The sequence below is a fragment of the Hypanus sabinus genome, chromosome 13 (assembly GCF_030144855.1).
Source record: "Hypanus sabinus isolate sHypSab1 chromosome 13, sHypSab1.hap1, whole genome shotgun sequence".
Taxonomy (NCBI): domain Eukaryota; kingdom Metazoa; phylum Chordata; class Chondrichthyes; order Myliobatiformes; family Dasyatidae; genus Hypanus; species Hypanus sabinus.
In genome coordinates, this window is record NC_082718.1 from 5,082,713 (window position 1) to 5,103,722 (window position 21,010).

Consider the following 21,010-nt stretch of genomic DNA (forward strand, 5'->3'; position numbering starts at 1 on the left):
AACTCCCCAGACCACAGGGGACCCAATAATGATCACCAATTACTAACTCCCCAGACCACAGGGGACCCAATAATGATCACCAGTCACCAACTCCCCAGACCACAGGGGACCCAATAATGATTACCAATATGCAATGGTCACCAATCACCAACTCCCCATACCAAAGGGGATCCAATAACAATTACCAATGTGCAACGAGAATGAAGATTCCCCAACTGAGCACAGACCAAACATCAACTCTCTCCGGCCTACATGGTTCGAGCAGTACTCTTACCTACTGAGCAACTGAGCAGTATCACTTGGGGCCTGTTTCTGTTAATTCACTGTAGTACATCACTCTGTCCACTAATATCCTCCAGGAAGACATATCTGTTATCCTTGCTCATCTGAGCTCTACCTGACCCAAGACCCACACCAAATTTGCCGTTGGTTCTCTCTGCCCGCTAAGGTGGTGCCATACGCCTCAGTGTTATATAATATCACAGTTACAAAGCACAACCTGAGGCACTCTCCAGAAGAGAAAAAAAGCACACACATCCAGCCAGTCAGTCCTGCAAAAGCTCTTCACGAACTCTGGGGCGATGCTGTAACTGTTCCTCAGACTATTCAGCTGCAGCTTCAAAAAGGCACTCTATTCACTTCCCATCTCTCCAACGCTGGCAACACCACCTTGAGACAGTAATCCCCACTTTCATGGGTAACTAACACTAAGAACTCTTCAAGAAGCTGAGAATCATTCAGAACAAGGGGTGTTCAGAATCAGAATCATGTTTAATATCATCTGCATATGTTGTGAGATTTGTTAACTTTGTGGCAGCAGTACATTGCACTAAGCAATGAGAAAAAAATTGAATTACACTAAGTATACATGCGTATATTAAATAATTAACTTAAATAAGTAGTGCAAAAATAGAAATTAAGAAGTAGTGAAGTAGTGTTCATGGGTTCAACATCCATTCAGAAATCCGACAGCAGAAGGGAAGAAGCTGTTCCTGAATCGCTGAGTGTGTGTCTTCAGGCTTCTGTACCTCCTACCTGATGGTAACAGTGAGAAAAGGGCATGACCTGGGTGCTGGAGGTCCTTAATAATGGACGCTGCCTTTCTGAGGCACTGCTCCTTGAAGGTATCCTGGATACTACGAAGGCTAGTGTCCATGTTGGAAACGGTTAAGTTTACAACCCTCTGCAACTTGCTTCAATCCTGTGCAGTAGTGCCCCCCAACCCTCCCGCAATACCAGACAGTGATGCAGCCAGTTAGAATGCTCTCCACCGTATATCTATAGAAATTTGTGAGTGCTTTTGATGAAATACCAAATCTCCTCAGACTCCTGGTGAAATACAGCGGCTGTCGTTCCTTCTTTGTATCCTCATCGATATGTTGGGTTTTCCCAAGCTACTGGAATATATTCATAAATATATAATGTCGTACAGAGAGAATATCACCGTTCACAACACTTCCATTTGCTTACCAGATTGACACCTGATTAGCATATTCCTTCCTAATACATTCCACGAGTGACATGTCAGAAGTGTTTACACAGATTTTAGTCCTTTAGCAGTAACTACTCCACATTTAATTGCACAGTCCAGCCCGTGAGTGTGCTGGTCTGCCGCAGGCCATGCAGAGGAACTCTGCACGAGGAGGCCAGGGAATTGCAGGCAGTCCAGAGTGGCTCTTCCTGCAGTTTGATGACCAACAGTAGAACCTGATGTTCCTTTTCCTCAGTAGGCAGACCAGGAAAGTCTTCAGCAGAGTTTGTTGAGTTTCATCCCACCTGTCTCCATCACACTGAACTCTGTTCCCAGGGGCACGTTAAGAGAAAAATCAGCTTGGCAAAAGAAGCACTTTGATCTGCCTGTAGCTTTAGTCCACAACTAAATGTCACAACCGTGTCAAGGTTCAGGAGTATCTGCTGAGAGCTGGGCACTGAGGCAAAGGCTCAGTGGGGATAGGCCACAGTAAGGAGCTGGGCACTGAGGCCCTGGGCCCTGTGTAACGACTGTTCAAACCTCCTTGTGAATGATGAACTATGCCACCTGACAATATTTGTAAGTGAATAGAATAATAAACTCACCTGTGGTTAATAAACCAAGGTCTCTGGAGCACTGGTTTAAGTTACGGAACCATAATGGGACACTGTAGCCCTTGATGACTCTGTTGTCACTGTGCACTGGCATGTTCTCATTATTAGATGGGAATTCTCATTGTTACAAAGACTTTGGTTTCATATGTTTACCAGGATTGAGACCCAAACTCACACCTTAAACATTCACTCCCTCAGCGTCACCACACCGTGTTCTCAGCGGCTATGGCATTACAGTGAACTGTCATGAAATAATGTCCACAGTCCTTTGAAAATGAATACTCATCACAATCAGACAAATGGATATTATGGTAGATTTTTGAATTGTTGGTTGGCTTGGTCACTGGGGGAACACATCTCCAAAACCTAGCATGAGATCCTTGACATCCCGCATTCAAAGAGCAGCTTCTGAAATTGCCGCATAAGGACACTCTCTGCCCCTGGACTGGAGCTTCTCAGATCCTGCACATTATTTTCTTTACTGGATGGATTTGGATACTTCCTTGTTCACTCTTGTAAATCCTCACACACCAAGCCGTCATAATTACACTTCCATCGCATGCAAGAGGCTATTCTGCCCATTGAGTCTATGTTGGCTTTCAGGGCAATGCCATCAACCCCACTACCTTGCAGCCTCCTCTCACTTACATGCCATTAATGCCCCCAGATTCTTGGAACCACCTATGCACACGGGGTAATATGAAATGCTGTTGTAGGAAAGCAGCATCCATCATCAGAGATCCCCACCACCCAGACCATGCTCTTTTCTCACTGCTGCCACCAGGTAGAAGGCAAAAGAGCCTCAGGACTCGCACCACCAGCTTCAAGAACAGTTACTATCCCTCAAACATCAGGCTCCTGAACAAAGGGGATAACCACACTCACTTGCCCATTCATTGAGATGTTGCCACAACCAATGATCTCACTTTAAAGACTCTTTATCTCATTATCTCATGTTCTTGTTATTTGTTCCTATTTATTTACATTTGAATTTACACAGTTTTTTGTCTTCTGCTCTCTGGTTGATCTTTCATTGATCCTGTTATAGGTACTATTCTATCCATTTGATAATAAATTTTACTTTGAACTTTGATGTCCTTGAGTTGGAAGGAAATTGGAGCTCTCAGCGGAAACAGCCAGACAGACATACTTTATTGCTCCCGAGGGAAATTGGGTTTTGTTACCGCCACACCAATCAAGAATAGTGAAGAAATACAGCAATATAAAACTATAAATAATAAGTTAATCATGTCAAGTGGAAATAAGTCCAGGACTAGCCTATTGGCTCAGGGTGTCTGACACTCCGAGGGAGGAGTTGTAAAGTTTGATGGCCACAGGCAGAAATGACTTCCTATGATGCTCAGTGTTACATCTCGGTGGAATGAGACTCTGGCTGAATGTACTCCTGTGCCTAACCGGTACATTATGGAGTGGATGGGAGACATTGTCCAAGATGGCATGCAACTTGGACAGCATCCTCTTTTCACAGGGAGAACATATAAATCTCACTGGGAGGTCAGGACTGGATCTGGGAGTCAGCAGCTCTTCTATCTGCACAACATAGTACATTCATCAACAGCAGTGCAGTTTTGTTAAGGTTATTACTAATAATCTGGCAAATATTAATTCAAAGCCTGCTAGTTTTGAGAATCAGAAACCCATTAAAATATGTAAAAGGCCTGGATTCCATTCAAGTGAGCCTGATTATTGCAGAAGCCCAATGGGTCTGCGTGTCATATAGGGAGAAAATTTGCTCTGACTTCTATGTTGCACCACATAATCAACCCTTCACTGTGGTCTGAAATGGTCAAAGAAGCTAGGCAGTCAACATTCCTAGGACAACATATTCTGAAAATGATGGTGATCCCAATGTCCAACAGAGTGAGTGAATCACACTAACAGTCACACAGAATCACACAGAAAGGGGGATCAATCTGATAGTCTTAGGTTGGAATTAGCATTTATCTTAGAACCTCTTGACTCACCAACAACTTTTCCTCTGCTACAACCATGAAAAACAACTTTGGAGAAAAAGTTTTACACTGAACAGTATATCTGTGAAACAGGGTAAACCTTCTTCTACATTACTGAATGGGGCAATTTGCAGAATGGCACTTTTAGTCCCAACGTTCCTCTGAACCTCTTCATGTCCCCTTAACATACAAAGTCGAATACAGCTAATTAGCATGTTTTACATGACAAGAAAGGCATTATTAGGACAGAAGAGGTTAAGATGGCATGACTGTGTGATGCCAGGAGTTTGGCTCTCTTAGATAACACTCAACGCCACCTGGCTTGTTCAAAGCATCAGTATCTGATGCAAGTCCAAGCTAAACTACCAACCACACATTCTCTACATTACATAGCCAGAGGAGTAGCCCGGAGCAGGGTGGAGTTAGTGGAGTTTGTAGCAAGGGGACTTTCACAACTTGCCTGATAATGTGGTGTGAGCCAGAAACTTGCCTTGGTTAAGAGGGATAGAATCCTTCTTTGCAATATGTCAACTGGACGAATCCTCTTTGCTTCTGCTGCACCACAGTTGGCAGCAAAGTACCCAGGTGGAGGATGAGAAATGGATGATTCTTTAGCCTCAGAGTGAACTCTTCATTTAGCCCTAGAGATAGTCAATGAGGGCTCCACAGATGAAAGATTAACAAACTGTTTTATCAGTTGGCAAGGTGAAAAGGCGCAAATCAAAGATACTCAAAATATTATATATACAGAAATTTGAACATAGAATTCTTTGCAACATACCACAATTAAATATTTGGAGAAGGGAGTTTAAAGACGGTAAATGCAAGAGGAATGATATATGTCTGGCTCTTGATCCTTCTTGTACATTAAATCGCCTTCATCAGCAAGTATCTAAAACACATCTACATTCTTGCTTTGAAAAATCTCGGTGATACCTTATAAACCATGGTTTACAAATTTATCTACAGATCTCCCCATGGGGTCAGTAAAATCTCATTGCATTCTTCAGATCAATCCAGTCAGTTTACTTAAAAAGGAGGTACAAGCAAATATTAATAGGATATTTCCACTGTCAACCTAACAACGATAAACCTGATTCTGATTCTGAAATTGGAGAAGGTCCAGAGGTCCTGGGGATGAAAGGGTTAAGATATGAGATGCTTTTGATGACTCTGGAGCTTAGAAAGGTGAGGGGGATCTCAATGAAACCTACCAGATATAGAGAGTGGAAGTGTGGAGGGTATTGTGGGAGAGCCTCGGACCAGGGTTCACAGCTTCAGAACAGAAGGACATGTCTTTAGAACAGAGATGAGAAGGAGTTTCTTTTGCCAGAGGGTGGTGACCATGTGGAATTCATTGCAGAGATGGCTGTGGAGGCCAATACATTGGGTATATTCAAAGTGGAGATTGATATATTCTTGATTAGTAATTGTGTTAAAAGTTACGGGAAGAAGGCAAGAGAATGGGATTGAGAGGGAAAATAAATGAATCATAATCAAATGGTGGAGTGGACTAAATGGGCCCAATGGCTTTGTTCTGCTCCTATGTCTTGTGATATTAAAGAACACTGACACAACCCCTACCAGAGCCATTGGCCAAACCCTCAGGAGATACACATTGACACAATACCGACTCGAGACATCTCCCAAACCCCGACGACAAACCCCAGGTGACACACACTGACACACCCCTAACCAGGGTCATCTCCCAAACCCCAACAACAAACCCCAGGTGGCTTCCAAGAGGAGTCATTAATGGAAGAACGGACACCAGAGTACGAAGAACGGGGCTAGCAGCTGGTGAAAAGGAAGAAGTCCCAAAAGACACCACCCAAGAGGCAATGGACTGCTGAGAGTGAAAGTAATAAGAAGACAAGGGAAATGCCTCAGACAAACGTCGGCAACCTCTCCTCATTGGAGGTTGAAACAAATACAGAAAACCGACGATGCAGGCAGAAAAATTATCAAAATGAAAGGGACACCGTCTTCCATCTAGCAAGATGGTGCCAGTGACCAACGTGACTAATGGTGGTGCCCTGCAGACAGTTCTCAACATTACTTCTTTTTTTAAATGTAATCTGTGTGCAATTGAAGCCCATAATGTACATTTTGATTATGTGCTTTTGGGCCGACTGAGTGATCTTTTGCTGTCTCTGAGGGAATTCAGCAAGATTGAGAACAAAGTACATGGCGGAATGGTGGAAGTGAGCCCGTGATTGACTGCATTACTTGATGATCTCACTGATTAAAGCTTCAAAGCAAGACTGAAATCAATGAGGATAAGAGTGGAAGGTGAGAGGGTGTTCAACGCCATCTGCCTGTGTTTGACGGGATGATGTAGGTGCGTCTGGCTTGGTATTCTGCTGTGGTATTCTCTATCACTAAGGTCAGGGAGGTGGTGGGGGCAGCTCCTTGTGGCCAATGTAAAGTACTGTAACACTCTACTCCGGGTGATCAATGTGCCCATGCAGAGTGAGTATTGTGCTATCCTCCAGCCGTTCCTGCCTTTGCTGGCAATGTCTCTTCCAGTCATTCCGGCCAGAGACTTCAACTGCATCAGCTGGGCAATCCGGCAGCAGGAACAGGACACTGGCCAGCAGTTCCAGTCTCCCAATGCAAGTGGTTAAACGTCCAAAGCAGTGCGATGCCTTTAGCATCCCTGCAAGTGGACCAATAATACAACACACGTGGACCTAACGGATAGCTCAGTACAGTTGCTCTTCACATTGAAGATCCACCAATGTCTTCACTAGCCACTGCTGCCTTTAAAGTTCAAAGTAAAGTAATTTGGTTATCAAAGTGTGTATGTGTCACCATATACTACCCTGAGATCCATTTCCTTGCAGGAATTCACAGTAAAACAGTGAGAATCAATGGAAGACCACACACAAAGACTGAGAAACAACTAATGTGCAAAAGAAGACAAACTGTGTAAATACAAAGAAACAGACAATAAATAACTGGGTGAATGAAACTCCAATCATGAGTTCTGGCCCTCCTGTATCCTATTAGGTAGGTCAGGGATGTAGAATGTCAGGCTGCTGTTACAGATTCAGCAACAATAAATATATAAGTGAGGCAGGGTTTCTTATAACAAATAAAACATTTATTAAACACTGAAAAACAACCCCCCAAAAAGTAAACAAATGACTAATGCAACCGGAAATCAGCTGCTGTGCGGCAGCTTAAACAGTTCTAAAAGGAATAAAGCGAAAACAGTTCTTAAAGTGATGTTGCAAAAACAGTTCTTCAAAGTAGTACTGCAAAAGTTCAAAATGCTTACAGTCCATTAAAGGAGAGACTTTTTAGACAATTTAAATTCTCTTTCATGTCGTGTTGTTGCAGTTCCCAGTCGAACTATACTTTTCCCAGAGAATTTACGAAGATGAGAATGAAATGGCTTAAAGGCACAGACCTTTCCTTTACAAAACTGTACCCAACCCTTTCTGCTATTATTTGCAGGGGTTACCACGGGCATAGCCAACAAATTCCTTCCGAATGAAGATCAAACAAGGTCAAACCTGCTTCACCGTCGAAATCGAATTTCCTCGATCTTTTAACTCCCGAACTCCGATCTTCACTCTCCACCGATTTTTAACCGGCAGTATTATAAAGAAACTGCTGGCCATGACCTTTTAAACTTTAGACATTAAATAAAACTCCACCTTTCAACCAAACTGCATCATAACATTGGACCACGCAGTAGCATGGAGTCAAAATGGCAAATCCAGCCACAAACTGCCCCTCCTCACAGGGAGGGGTCCTCCTTTTATACCCTGTAAAAAAACCTGTCACATGACTTCTACTGGCGGGAAAATGACGTCACTGTCATGTGACAAGTACAAGATACCCATGGGTACGTAACACCTCCCTCCAAAAAAAATTTTTGGTCTGTCAAGAGCAAAATTTTAACAATTATTTACAAGGGAAAAAACATATATAAATTTTATAACACACACAGTATTCATAATATTATCATATAACATCTTACAACTTACAATACAGTAGGAGTGTTACAATTGTTAAAAAAAAATCACTCCATAAAAAAATTACATTGTACATTCAACATCGAGACAGACAATCAGCAACCACGTTATCTTTACCTTTAATATGAGTTATCACAATATTGTACTCTTGTAACATCAAACTCCAATTTAATAAACTTCTGTTTTTGTTTTTCATCTTACTCAGAAACACTAACGGATTACGATCAGTGTAAACGATAAGTGGTTTTTGATTTGTACTAACATATACATCAAAATGTTCTAAAACTAAAACAAGAGATAACAATTCCTTCTCTATTGTTGAATAGTTTCTTTGATGCTTATTAAATTTCTTAGAAAAGTAAGCTACTGGATGATCAACCTCATCACCCTCATTCCTTTGCATTAATACTGCTCCTGCAGCCTCATCACTAGCATCCACAGCCAATGAAAAAGGTTTTTCAAAGTTAGGTGCCTTGAGCACAGGTTGTTGACATATCATAGTTTTCAATTTCTCAAATGCTTCTTGACAAGACACTGTCCACACAAACTTCTCATTCTTCTTCAAGAGGTTAGTTAATGGAAGGGCAATATTTGCGAAATTCTTACAAAAATTTTTGATAATATCCTACAATTCTCAATAATCTCCTGAGAGTTATTTTCCCCGTTGGAGTGGGAATCTCTAAAATTGGCCGACCTTTTGCCTGAACAGGAGCTACCTTACCTTGACCCACAACATAACCAAGGTAAGTCACAGTGGCATGTCCAAATTCACTCTTAGCTAAATTAATAGTTAAGTTAGCTTTTGAAAGCCTTTCAAACAATTTCTCCACCGCAATAATGTGTGCTTCCCAAGTATAATTTCCGGTCACTAAATCATCAATATAAGCATCTGTATCTTTCAATCCCTGAACCACAGAGTTAATCATCCTCTGGAAAGTACCTGGGGCATTCTTCACCCTAAATGGAAGAACATTATACTCATATAACCCAGATGGAGTTACAAATGCAGAAATCTCTCTACCTCTGTCCGTTAGTGAAACACACCAATACCCTTTCAATAAATCAATCTTTGTCAGGAACTTAGCTTTTCCAACTTTATCTACACAGTCATCTACTCTAGGAATTGGATATACATCTATTTTCGTTACAGCATTCACTTTCCTATAGTCCGTACAAAACCTAATACTACCGTCTGGCTTTGGCACCATAACACAGGATGAACTCCAATTTGAGTTAGAAAGTCTAATAATATTATTCTCTAACATATATTTAATTTCTTTCTCAGCAAGTTCACATTTTTCTATGTTCATCCTATATGGGTGTTGTTTAATGGGTTTGGCATCTCCAACATCTACATCATGTGAAGCTATAGTAGTCCTTCTCGGAACAGCTGGAAACAAATCCTTATATTTAAAAATTAATTGCTTCATCTGCTGTTTCTGCTCTGGCTGTAAATGTGCTAGTTTCTCATCAATATTTTCCAGAATGGTTGAGTTTGGTAACCTGACAGAAACAATGTTGGATTTAGAATGAAATTCAGATGTTCCTAGTTAGATCAGATTCATTATCGTTAACCACAACAGTCACAGTATCAGACTGTTTCTCATAATATGGTTTTATCATATTTATATGGCAAAGTTGTGTTGACCTTCTACGATCTGGAGTTTTTATCACGTAATCCACATCATTGATTTTGGACACAATTTCATAAGGACCATGAAATCTACTTTGTAAAGGATTCGTTTGCACTGGGAAAAGAACCAGCACCTTATCTCCAGGCTTAAATATCCTCATCCTAGCTTCTTTATTGTACCAAGTTTTCATTTTCTCCTGAGCCAATTTTAAATTTTCCTTGGCTAAGCTACAAGCTTTATGTAACCTGTCCTTAAATTTCAAAACATAGTCCAACAAATTAGTGTGTACTTCCTTACTAATTCACTGTTCTTTTAATAAAGCTAAAGGTCCTCTAACTCTATGCCCAAATACAAGCTTAAATGGACTGAAACCTAAAGATTCCTGTACCGATTCCCTTACTGCAAATAAAAGTAAGTTTATACCCTCAACCCAATCACTTTTATTTTCCACCCAATGCGTCCTAATCATATTCTTGAGGGTAGAATGAAACCTCTCCAAGGCACCTTGCGATTCCGGATGGTATGCAGATGAAGTGATTTGCTTAGCTCCCAATTTATAAACTATCTGTTGAAACAATCCAGACATAAAATTACTGCCTTGATCAGTATGTATTTCCTTAGGTAATCCTTAGGTAATTTTATAAAAGCCTTTGTCACAGTTTTATCTGTTATATTCCTAAGTGGTACCTCCTCTGGAAATCTAGATGAAGTACACATGATAGTCAACAAGTACTGATAACCAGTTTTTGTTTTTGGTAATGGACCGACACAATCTATAATAACTTTAGAAAATGGTTCACCAAATGCTGGAATAGGTTGTAATGGAGCCACTGGTGTAACTTGATTTGGTTTACCCACAATTTGACAAGTATGGCACGTTTTACAAAATATCGCCACATCTTTTCTTAGACCAGGTCAGTAAAAATGTTTTAAAATCTTGTCCACAGTTTTCCTTACCCCTTGATGTCCACCTAAGCTAAAGTCAAAATCTTATTTCGATAAACTTTAGGGACAACTACCTGGTAAACAACATTCCGTTCATCACTTGCAGGAATTGTAGGTGATCTCCACTTCCTCATCAACACTCCTTTTTCAAAGTAACATCCTACTGGCACCTTCTCAATTTCACTATTTGGTTGAGCTTGTTCTTCTAATTTTATAATCTCAGGGTCTTTATTCTGCTCTGCTATCATCTCCTTCCGAGACAGAGATAAATCTTCATAGCCAGACTTACTCCAAGAATCTTGTTCAAACAATGAGGTTAAAAAGTCTCTGACACATCCTCAAAACTCAAATCTGAGTTGAACAGTCATGAGTAACAACCTCATTCTGCGCATCAGTCTTTTTAGCCATAGCTCTAGTCACAACACAGGAAGAATCTGTGTTAGAATTCATCTGTGGTTCCTCTGACTCCATTGTCAAATGCACTTCAAGAAAAACTTGTCCACCTGCTAAGTCATTACCTAACAATAAAGAAATATCCTTCACAGGTAAGCTATGCTGTAATCCTACTTTAACAAATCCTGTAACTAACCCTGACTTTAAATTTACTTTATGCAAATGTACAGGCATAAAGGCACTCCCAACACCTGGTATATAATTTATCTCACCAGTATTAGACTCTTCATTAAACTTCAATACACTGCCTAACATCAGTGATTGAGAAGCTTCAGTATCCCTAAGGATTTTTATTGGCACCAGAGTAGATCCTTCTTTCAAGGATACAAACCCTTCAGTTATAAAATGATCATATCCCTTTTTAACTTGGTCAGACTCTAACAAAACTTCATTTGTGTTTATCAAACCCTGTAATTTTACAGGTGTTTCAGTCTGTTGCACACAAGCATCTGGGACTGCTTCCTTCTTTTTCTTTTTCATTCGGAAACAGTTAGCTATTACATGGCCAGGTTTCTTACAATAGTTACAAATAGGACCAAACTGTCTTTCCTTCACAGGTTTTCCTTCCTCCTTACCTTTCTCATTAACTTCTGATTTACCTTGAGTCTCTGTGTTATTTTTCCTCTTAAAAATTCTGCCCTGAGGAAATTTATTCTTATGGATTAAAGCATACTCATCAGCTAATTTAGCAGAGTCCTGCAATCTATCAGTATCCCCCTCATTTAAGTAGGTCCTTACTTCATCAGGGATGCTTCTTTTAAATTCCTCCATTAAAATCAGCTCTTTCAATGTATTATAGTCGTATTTACATTTTTAGAAGAAACCCATCTCTCAAAACACACAGCTTTATCATAGGCAAATTCCACATAAGTTTTTTCCACAGACTTCTTCAAACTTCTATATCTTTCTCTATACGCTTCTGGGACCAATTCGTATGGTTTCAAAATCTGCTGTTTCACAATATCATAAACTAGTGCTTGCGCAGCAGTTAAAGCTGTATAAACTTGTGCTTTGCCTTTAATTACACTCTGTAACAACACTGACCATTTAACTTTCAGCCACTCTGAAATCTGGGCAATCGTTTCAAAATGTTGGAAATATCTTTCTACTTCTGATTCACTAAATGGAGGGACCAATTTAATTTCTTGACTAGCAACAAACGGTTTCCTAGAACCAGAAGACTGATTCTCAGACGTTAATTCCGCCATCGCATATTCAAATTCCCTCTTTTTATTATCAGCTTCTAACCTACAACGCTCCAAATCTGCTTTACTTTGTTCCAACTTCATTTGTTCGATTTGCAACTGCATCCCTAGATTACTTATTGGAAATGACTCTAAAATCGATTCATCAAAATCACCCGAATCTACATAGTGTGACATGATTTTTCTCGGTATTACAGCCTTTGATGTAGACTTCAAAATACCTTTAAGTTCCAATCTACTAGCTATCTCAGGCACCTCAGTTATTTTTCACCTTCGCTAACAACTCTGCATCTGGCGAAGCCAGAAACTCATCAATATTCATTGTTGCTGAATGCCACTCACAAGCCAATCAAACAAAATAATCGAGTATTCCCCTTTTCCAAAACACCGATTCAAAATTTAACAAGCATTTCAATGCAAAAATGGTTCATCCCGGATACAGCCCCCATATTTATGTTACGGATTCAGCAATAATAAATATATAAGTGAGGCAGGGTTTTTTATAACAAATAAAACATTTATTAAACAATGAAAAACAAACCCCCAAAAGTAAACAAACAACTAACGCAACCGGAAATCAGCTGCTGTGCGGCAGCTTAAACAGTACTTAAAGGAATAAAGCGAAAACAGTTCTTAAAGCGATGTTGTGAAAGCAGTTCTTCAAAGTAGTACTGCAAAAGTTCAAAATGCTTACAGTCCATTAAAGGAGAGACTTTTTAGACGATTTAAATTCTCTTTCATGTTGTGTTGTTGCGGTTCCCAGTCCAGCTATACTTTTCCCGGAGAATTTACGAAGATGATAATGAAATAGCTTAAAGGCACAGACCTTTCCTTGACAAAACTGTACCCAACCCTTTCTGCTATTATTTGCAGGGGTTACCACGGGCATAGCCAATGAATTCCTTCCGAATGAAGATCAAACAAGGTCAAACCTGCTTCACCGTCGAAATCGAATTTCCTCGATCTTTTAACTCCCGAACTCCGATCTTCACTCTCCACCGATTTTTAACCGGCAGTATTATAAAGAAACTGCCGGCCATGACCTTTTAAACTTTAGACATTAAATAAAACTCCACCTTTCAACCAAACTGCATCATAACATTGGACCACGCAGTAGCATGGAGTCAAAATGGCAAATCCAGCCACGAACTGCCCCTCCTCACAGGGAGGGGTCCTCCTTTTATACCCTGTAAAAAAACCTGTCACATGACTTCTACTGGCGGGAAGATGACGTCACTCCACCATCACAAGACAACTACCTTAAGTCCAGTATAGCTTCAACACCACTGTCATGTGACAAATACAAGATGCCCACAGTTACGTAACACTGCCGACTCCAGAGAATATCAAGGACCCCAAAGAGAGATTACTAAAGGCAGAATGAAAGGAAACTGTGAAATCTCTCTTTGACTCTTTGGTATACTTGTAGGAAGCAATGAAGACAAGTATCAGGAAGTTCTTCATCTTCAAAGGGGTTCAGAAATCCAAAGAGAGTCATGGGGAATTGCATCAATTCCAGACGGACTTGCAGCAAGTTCTCCTTCTGCAGTGAAGGGGTGTAGATGCAAGAGAGGAACTCTGAGAGGAGAAGAGCTGGCAAGCTGTGCTCTGTGCCTCTGGATCTACCAAGATCATCTTCAGACCACAGGTCTGCTTTGTGGAACAGAGATACTATGGAGTCTGTGAACAAATTATCTAAACCATATAGCTGATCGCCTCATCGCCAGGTCTGACTAACTAGCACGAAGACATCTCTTGGCTGGCAGTGAAATGTATCCTTAGGGTCAGAGCTTTCCATGACAGACGACCTATCACCCCAGTGTACGTGTTCAGAATGGCTGTGGTGGGTCTGTACAGTCATCCACCTCTTTGCAGAGAGGAGGACGTGGAGACAGATGCAAGTGTCCATGTCTCGGTTCACCCCCAGCGGCTGCACACCAAGGTACAGTACTCTCTGATCTACGGCTTGTGCATCAGGTTCTGCAGGAAGGACGTGTACTCAGTGAAGGAATAGCATTTTTACAGGAGACAGTGTGGGAACAGGTATAATCAAGATAGCTATGGGAATTGGTGATTTTTTACAAGTTTTTTTTGCATTGTTTCTTCCTTTGTATTTTTTTAATCATGAATAAAGTATTCTTTTGAAGTCAGTAAGATTATAAAGAATATATATTCTTTCTAATCGTTTCGAGGTAATTCATACTTATTTTCTTTAAATCTGTACCACTGTAGAAAACTATTTGATCAAAGCTGCTCGTCAAAAATCAAAACTGGATTTTCAGTGGGTATATTTCCAGCCCCGACTCCAGCAATGCAGACTGACACTCCCAGCCCCAGAATGAAAAATACTTATTTTGGACCTTCTGCTCTAGCTAGTAGATACAAAATATGTCATTGCATTATTTCACAGAAAAGCAGAGGTTGTACCTGGAGTCTCAGCTCTCTTCTGAAGTGTATCTCCATGGCGACGACTGCTTCAAAATTGCTTCACTGCTGCCCAGATCACGGATCAGAGGTGGAGAGAGTCAGCAACTTTAAATTCCTCATTGTTATTGTTTCAGTGGACCCGTCCTCAGCCCAGAACAGAACTGCAAAGCACAGCAGTGCCTCGACTTCCTTTAAAGTTTGCAAAGGTTCGGCATGTCATCTAAAACGTTGACAAACGTCTACAGATGTGTGGTGGAGTGTATCCTAATTGGTTGCATCACAGCCTGGTACGGAAACAGCAAAACCCCTGAATGGAGAGGCCAACGAAATATAGTGAGTACAGCCCAGTCTATCACGGACAATGTCCTCTCCTCCTTTGAGCACATCTACAAGGAATGCTGTCGCAGAAAGCAGCATCCATCATCAAGGACCCCTAGCATCCAGCCCATACTCTCTTCTTGCTGTTGTCATCAGGAAGGAGGTACGGGAGCCTCAGGACAAGCACCACCAGGTTCAGGAACAGTTATTACCCCTCATCCATCAGGCTCTTGAGTCAGAAGGGATAACTTCACTTGCCCCATCACTGAACTGTTACCATAACTTACGGACTCACTTTCAAGAACTCCTCATCTCATGTTCTCAATACCTATTGCTTCAAGATTGAAAGTACATTTATTATCAAAGTATGTAGGCAGTATGCAACTATGAGATTCTTCTTCCCATAGACAGCCACGAAACAAAGAAACACCATGGAACCCGTTCAAAGGAAAACATCAACCCCCTGATGCGTAAAAAAGAATCACATAAACAGCAACCAAAAAATCCCTGAGAAACACAAAATGGAAAGAATCCAGGCATCTTCAATCCAGCTCAGTGTTGTTATCTGGGGTCCTGGGTATGACTCTAAACTGCAACCGGTGAGGAGGCTCTGACTGGGGACTTACAGAGCTTTGGGGAAAGTGGAGTCTCCCCTTTTCGTAATGCAATAAATAAATAAGATGAAGAAAGGAAAGGCAGCAGGTCCTGATGAATTAGTAATAGAACCAATTATCACCTTTGAAGATTATGGAATTGAAAAACTTACTGATTTAATCAATTACATTTATGAGACTGGAATAATAACAGAAGAGATGAAAAAAATCAATATCCTAAGAAACCTGGAGCAATAGAATGTGAATTACATAGGACCGTAAGCTTAATGAGTCATCTCACCAAGATGCTTCTAAGAATTTTGATGACAAGAGCTAAAAGTAAGATACAAGCTGAAATTGGTAAAGAACAACGCTTTTTTTGTGAAAGACAAAGGTACAAGAAATGCGATACTGATGTTAAGGATACTATTAGAATGAGGTATTCAAGTGCAAAAAGATTTGTTTGTTTTATCGACTATACAAAAGCATTTGATAAAGTGAAGCACAGTAAGTTATTTGAAATATTACAGGAAACTCTAGATCTAGATTTGAAAGACCTCCGCCTAATCAGAAATCTGTACTGGGAACAAACTGCTGCTGTAAGAATAGATGGGGAAGTGAGTCATTTTACAAAAATCAGGAGAGGCATTAGACAAGAGTATGTTTTCTCCCCTGATTAATTTAATTGGTTAATTAGTTTAACCATGTATAGCCATATAACAATTACAGCATGGGAACAGGCCATCTCGGCCCTTCTAGTCCGTGCTGATGCTTACTCTCACCTAGTCCCACTGACTTGCACTCGGCCCATAACCCTCCATTCCTTTCCTGTCCATATACCTATCCAATTTTACTTTAAATGACAATACCGAACCTGCTTCTACCACTTCTACTGGAAGCTCATTCCACAGAGCTACCACTCTCTGAGTAAAGAAATTCCCCCTCATGTTACCCTTAAACTTTTGCCCCCTAAGTCTCAACTCATGTCCTCTTGTTTGAATCTCCCCTCCTCTCAATGGAAAAAGCCTATCTACGTCAACTCTATCTATCCCCCTCATAATTTTAAATACCTCTATCAAGTCCCCCCTCAACCTTCTATTCTCCAAAGAATAAAGACCTAACTTGTTCAGCCTTTCCCTGTAACTTAGGTGCTGAAACCTAGGTAACATTCTAGTAAATCTTCTCTGTACTCTCTCTATTTTATTGATATCTTTCCTATAATTTGGTGACCAGAACTGTACACAATACTCCAAATTCGGCCTTACCAATACCTTGTACAATTTTAACATTACATCCCCACTCCTATACTCAATGCTCTGATTTATAAAGGCCAGCATACCAAAAGATTTCTTCACCACCCTATCCACATGAGATTCCACCTTCAGGGAACTATGCTGCATTATTCCTAGATCACTCTGTTCTACTGCATTCTTCAAAGCCCTACCATTTACCATGTATGTCCTATTTGGATTATCCCTACCAAAATGTAGCACCTCACACCTATCAGCATTAAACTCCATCTGCCATCATTCAGTCCACTCTTCTAACTGGCCTAAATCTCTCTGCAAGCTTTGAAAACCTACTTCATTATCCACTACGCCACCTACCTTAGTATCATCTGCATACTTACTAATCCAATTTATCACCCCATCATCCAGATCATTAATGTATATGACAAACAACATTGGACCCAGTACAGATCCCTGAGGCACACCACTAGTCACCAGCCTCCAACCTGACAAACAGTTATCCACCACTACTCTCTGGTATTTCCCATTCAGCCACTGTTGAATCCATTTTACTACTTCAATATTAATACCTAACGATTGAACCTTCCTAACTAACCTTCCATGTGGAACCTTGCCAAAGGCCTTACTGAAGTCCATATAGACAACATCCACTGTTTTACCCTCGTCAACTTTCCTCGTAACTTCTTCAAAAAATTCAATAAGATTTGTCAAACGTGATCTTCTACATACAAATCCATGTTAACTGTTCCTAATCAGACCCTGTCTATCCAGATAATTATATATACATCTCTAAGAATACTTTCCATTAATTTACCCACCACTGACGTCAAGCTGACAGGCCTATAATTGCTAGGTTTACTCTTAGAACCTTTTTTAAACAATGGAACCACATGAGCAATATGCCAATCCTCCAGCACCATCTCCATTTCTAATGACATTTGAAATATTTCTGTCAGAGCCCCTGCTATTTCTACACCAACTTCCCTCAATGTCCTAGGAAATATCCTGTCAGGATCCGGAGTTTTATCCACTTTTATGTTCCTTAAAAGCGCCAGTACTTTCTTCTCTTTAATTGTCATAGTTTCCATGACTTCCCTACTCATTTCCCTTACCTTACACAATTCAATTTCCTTCTCCTCAATGAATACCGAAGAAAAGAAATTGTTCAAAATCTCCCCCATCTCTTTTGGCTCCACACATAGCTGTCCACTCTGATTCTCTAAGGGACCAATATTATCCCTCACTATCTTTTTTCTATGAATATAACTGTAGAAACCCTTCGGATTTATTTTCACCTTACTTGCCAAAGCAACCTCGTATCTTCTTTTAGCTTTACTAATTTCTTTCTTAGATTCTTCTTACATTCTTTATATTCCTTGAGCACCTCATTTACTCCATGCTGCCTATATTTATTGTAGATCTCTCTCTTTTTCCTAACTAAGTTTCCAATATCCCTTGAAAACCATGGCTCTCTCAAACTTTTAACCTTTCCTTTCAACCTAACAGGAACATAAAGATCCTGTACCCTCAAAACTTCACTTTTAGATGACCCCCATTTCTCTATTACATCCATCCCATAAAACAAATTGTCCCAATCCACTCCTTCTAAATCCTTTCACATCTCCTCAAAGATAGCCTTTCTCCAGTCAAAAATCTCAACCCTGGGTCCAGCCCTATCCTTCTCCATAATTATATTGAAACTAATGGCATTGTGATCACTGGACCCGAAGTGCTCCCCAACACATACCTCCGTCACCTGACCTATCTCATTCCCTAACAGGTGATCCAACACTGCCCCTTCTCTAGTTGGTACCTCTATGTATTGCTGCAAAAAACTACCCTGCACACGTTTTACAAACTCCAAACCATCCATTCCTTTTACAGTATGGGCTTCCCAGTCTATGTGTGGAAAATTAATATCTCCCACAATCACCACCCTGTGCTTACTACAAGTATCTGCTATCTCCTTGCAAATTTGCTCCTCCAATTCTCACTCTCCATTAGGTGGTCTATAATACACCCCTTTAAGTGTTACTACACCTCTTTCATTCCTCAATTCCACCCCAATAGCCTCCCTAGACGAGCCCTCTAATCTATCCTGCCAGAGCACTGCTGTAATATTTTCTCTGACAAGCAACACAACACTTCCCCCTCTTGTCCCTCCCATTCTATCACACCTGAAGCAACCGCATCCATGCATTTTGTTGTCAATCGCACCCCTCCTGCAACCATGTTTCACTAAAAGCTACACCATTATATTTCCAGGTATCAATCCATGCTCTAAGCTCTAATCCATGCATTTAAGAAATTCTCCACCTCTTCCTCTCTGTTTATCTCTAACAATACAAAGAGCTTTACTGTCTTCTTTTTCTCCCTTCTCCCATACATCTGTTCCTACATTCTGGTTCCCCTCCCCCCTCATATCTAGTTTAAATCCATTGGAGCCTCTCTAGCAAACCTACCTGCAAGAATATTTGTCCCCCTCCAGTTCAGATGTAAACTGTCCTGCCGGAACAGGTCCCACCTTCCCTGGAAAACTGCCCAATTATCCATAAATCTGAAGCCCTCCCTCCTGCACCATGTCTTCAGCCATGTGTTGATCTGCACTATCTTACTATTTCCAAACCCACCTGCACGTGGCACTGGTAACAATCCTGAGATTGCTATCCTGGAGATCCTGTCCTTTAACTTGGCACCTAGCTCCCTAAACTCACCTTTCAGGACCTCCTCACTCTTCCTACCCACGTCATTGGTCCCTACATGGACCACGACATCCAGCTGCTCACCCTTCTTCTTGAGAATACTGAGAACTCGATCCGAGATATCGCGGACCCTGGCACCAGAGAGGCAACAGACCATCCGGGATTCTCGATCTCTCCCACAGAACCTCCTATCTGTCCCCTTAACTATCGAATCCCCTATCACTACTGCTCTCCTCTTTTCCCTCCTTCCCTTCTGAGCTGAGGGTCCAGTCTCGGTGCCAGAGACGCAACCACTGCAACTTGTCCCTGGTAGGTCTTATACTATTACTTATACTATGGTATACTTATTGTTGATGGGAATGGCCACAGGGGTGCTCTGCTCTTCCTGTCTATTCCCCTTCCCTCTCCTGACGGTCACCCAACTACCTGTCTCCTGACTCCTAGGGGTGACTATCTCCCTGAAACTCCTGTCTATTTCTGCCTCTGCCTCCCATATGATCCGAAGTTCATCCTGGGCTGGACTGGAACCAATGTCCTAGCGGGAACATTTGCTACTGCTGTTCAGGAGGCTTTAAACTAATGTGGCAGGGGGATGGGAACAAGTGCAGAGAGACAGAGGGGTGTAAAATGAGGGTAGAAGCAAAAAGTAGTAAGGTGAAAAGTAAAAGTGGCAGGCAGGCAAATCCAGGGCAAAAAGCAAAAAGGGCCACTTTTCAAAATAATTGTATAAGGGCTAAGAGTGTTGTAAAAACAAGCCTGAAGGCTTTGTGTGTCAATGCGAGGAGCATTCGTAACAAGGTGGATGAATTGAATGTGCAGATAGTAATTAATGAATATGATACAGTTGGGATCACAGAGACATGGCTCCAGGGTGACCAAGGATGGGAGCTCAGCATCCAGGGATATTCAATGTTCAGGAGGGGTAGACAGGAAAGAAAAGGAGGTGGGGTAGCATTGCTGGTTAGAGAGGAAATTAACACAATAGAAAGGAAGGACATTAGCCTGGAGGATGTGGAATCAAAATGGGTAGAGCTGCATAACACTAAGGGGCAGAAAACGCTGGTGGGAGTTGTGTACAGGCCACCTAACAGTAATAGTGAGGTTGGGGATGGCATTAAACAGGAAATTAGAAGTGCATGCAGTAAAGGAATGGTAGTTATAATGGGTGACTTCAATCTACCTATAGATTGGGTGAACCAAATTGGTAAGGGTGCTGAGGAAGAGGATTTCTTGGAATGTATGCGGGATGGTTTTGTGAACCAACATGTCGAGGAACCAACTGGAGAGCAGGCCATTCTAGATTGGGTACTGAGCAATGAAGAGGGGTTAGTTAGCAATCTTGTCATGCGAGGCCCCTTGGGGAAGAGTGACCATAATATGGTGGAATTCTTCATTAAGATGGAGAGTGACATAGTTAATTCAGAAACAAAGGTTCTGAA

The 21,010-nt window shown here is 41.1% G+C and overlaps 1 protein-coding gene across 1 annotated transcript in view; it reads left to right on the top strand.

Moving 5' to 3' along the window:
* The window catches only part of pax4 (paired box 4), a 51,206-nt gene extending 37,373 nt beyond the window's left edge, over positions 1–13,833 (top strand). The window contains exon 7 of the mRNA XM_059988470.1: positions 13,711–13,833. Coding sequence (XP_059844453.1) covers positions 13,711–13,833 — 123 coding nt within the window. The remainder of the gene's footprint in view (positions 1–13,710) is intronic.
* Positions 13,834–21,010: the final 7,177 nt, after the last annotated feature.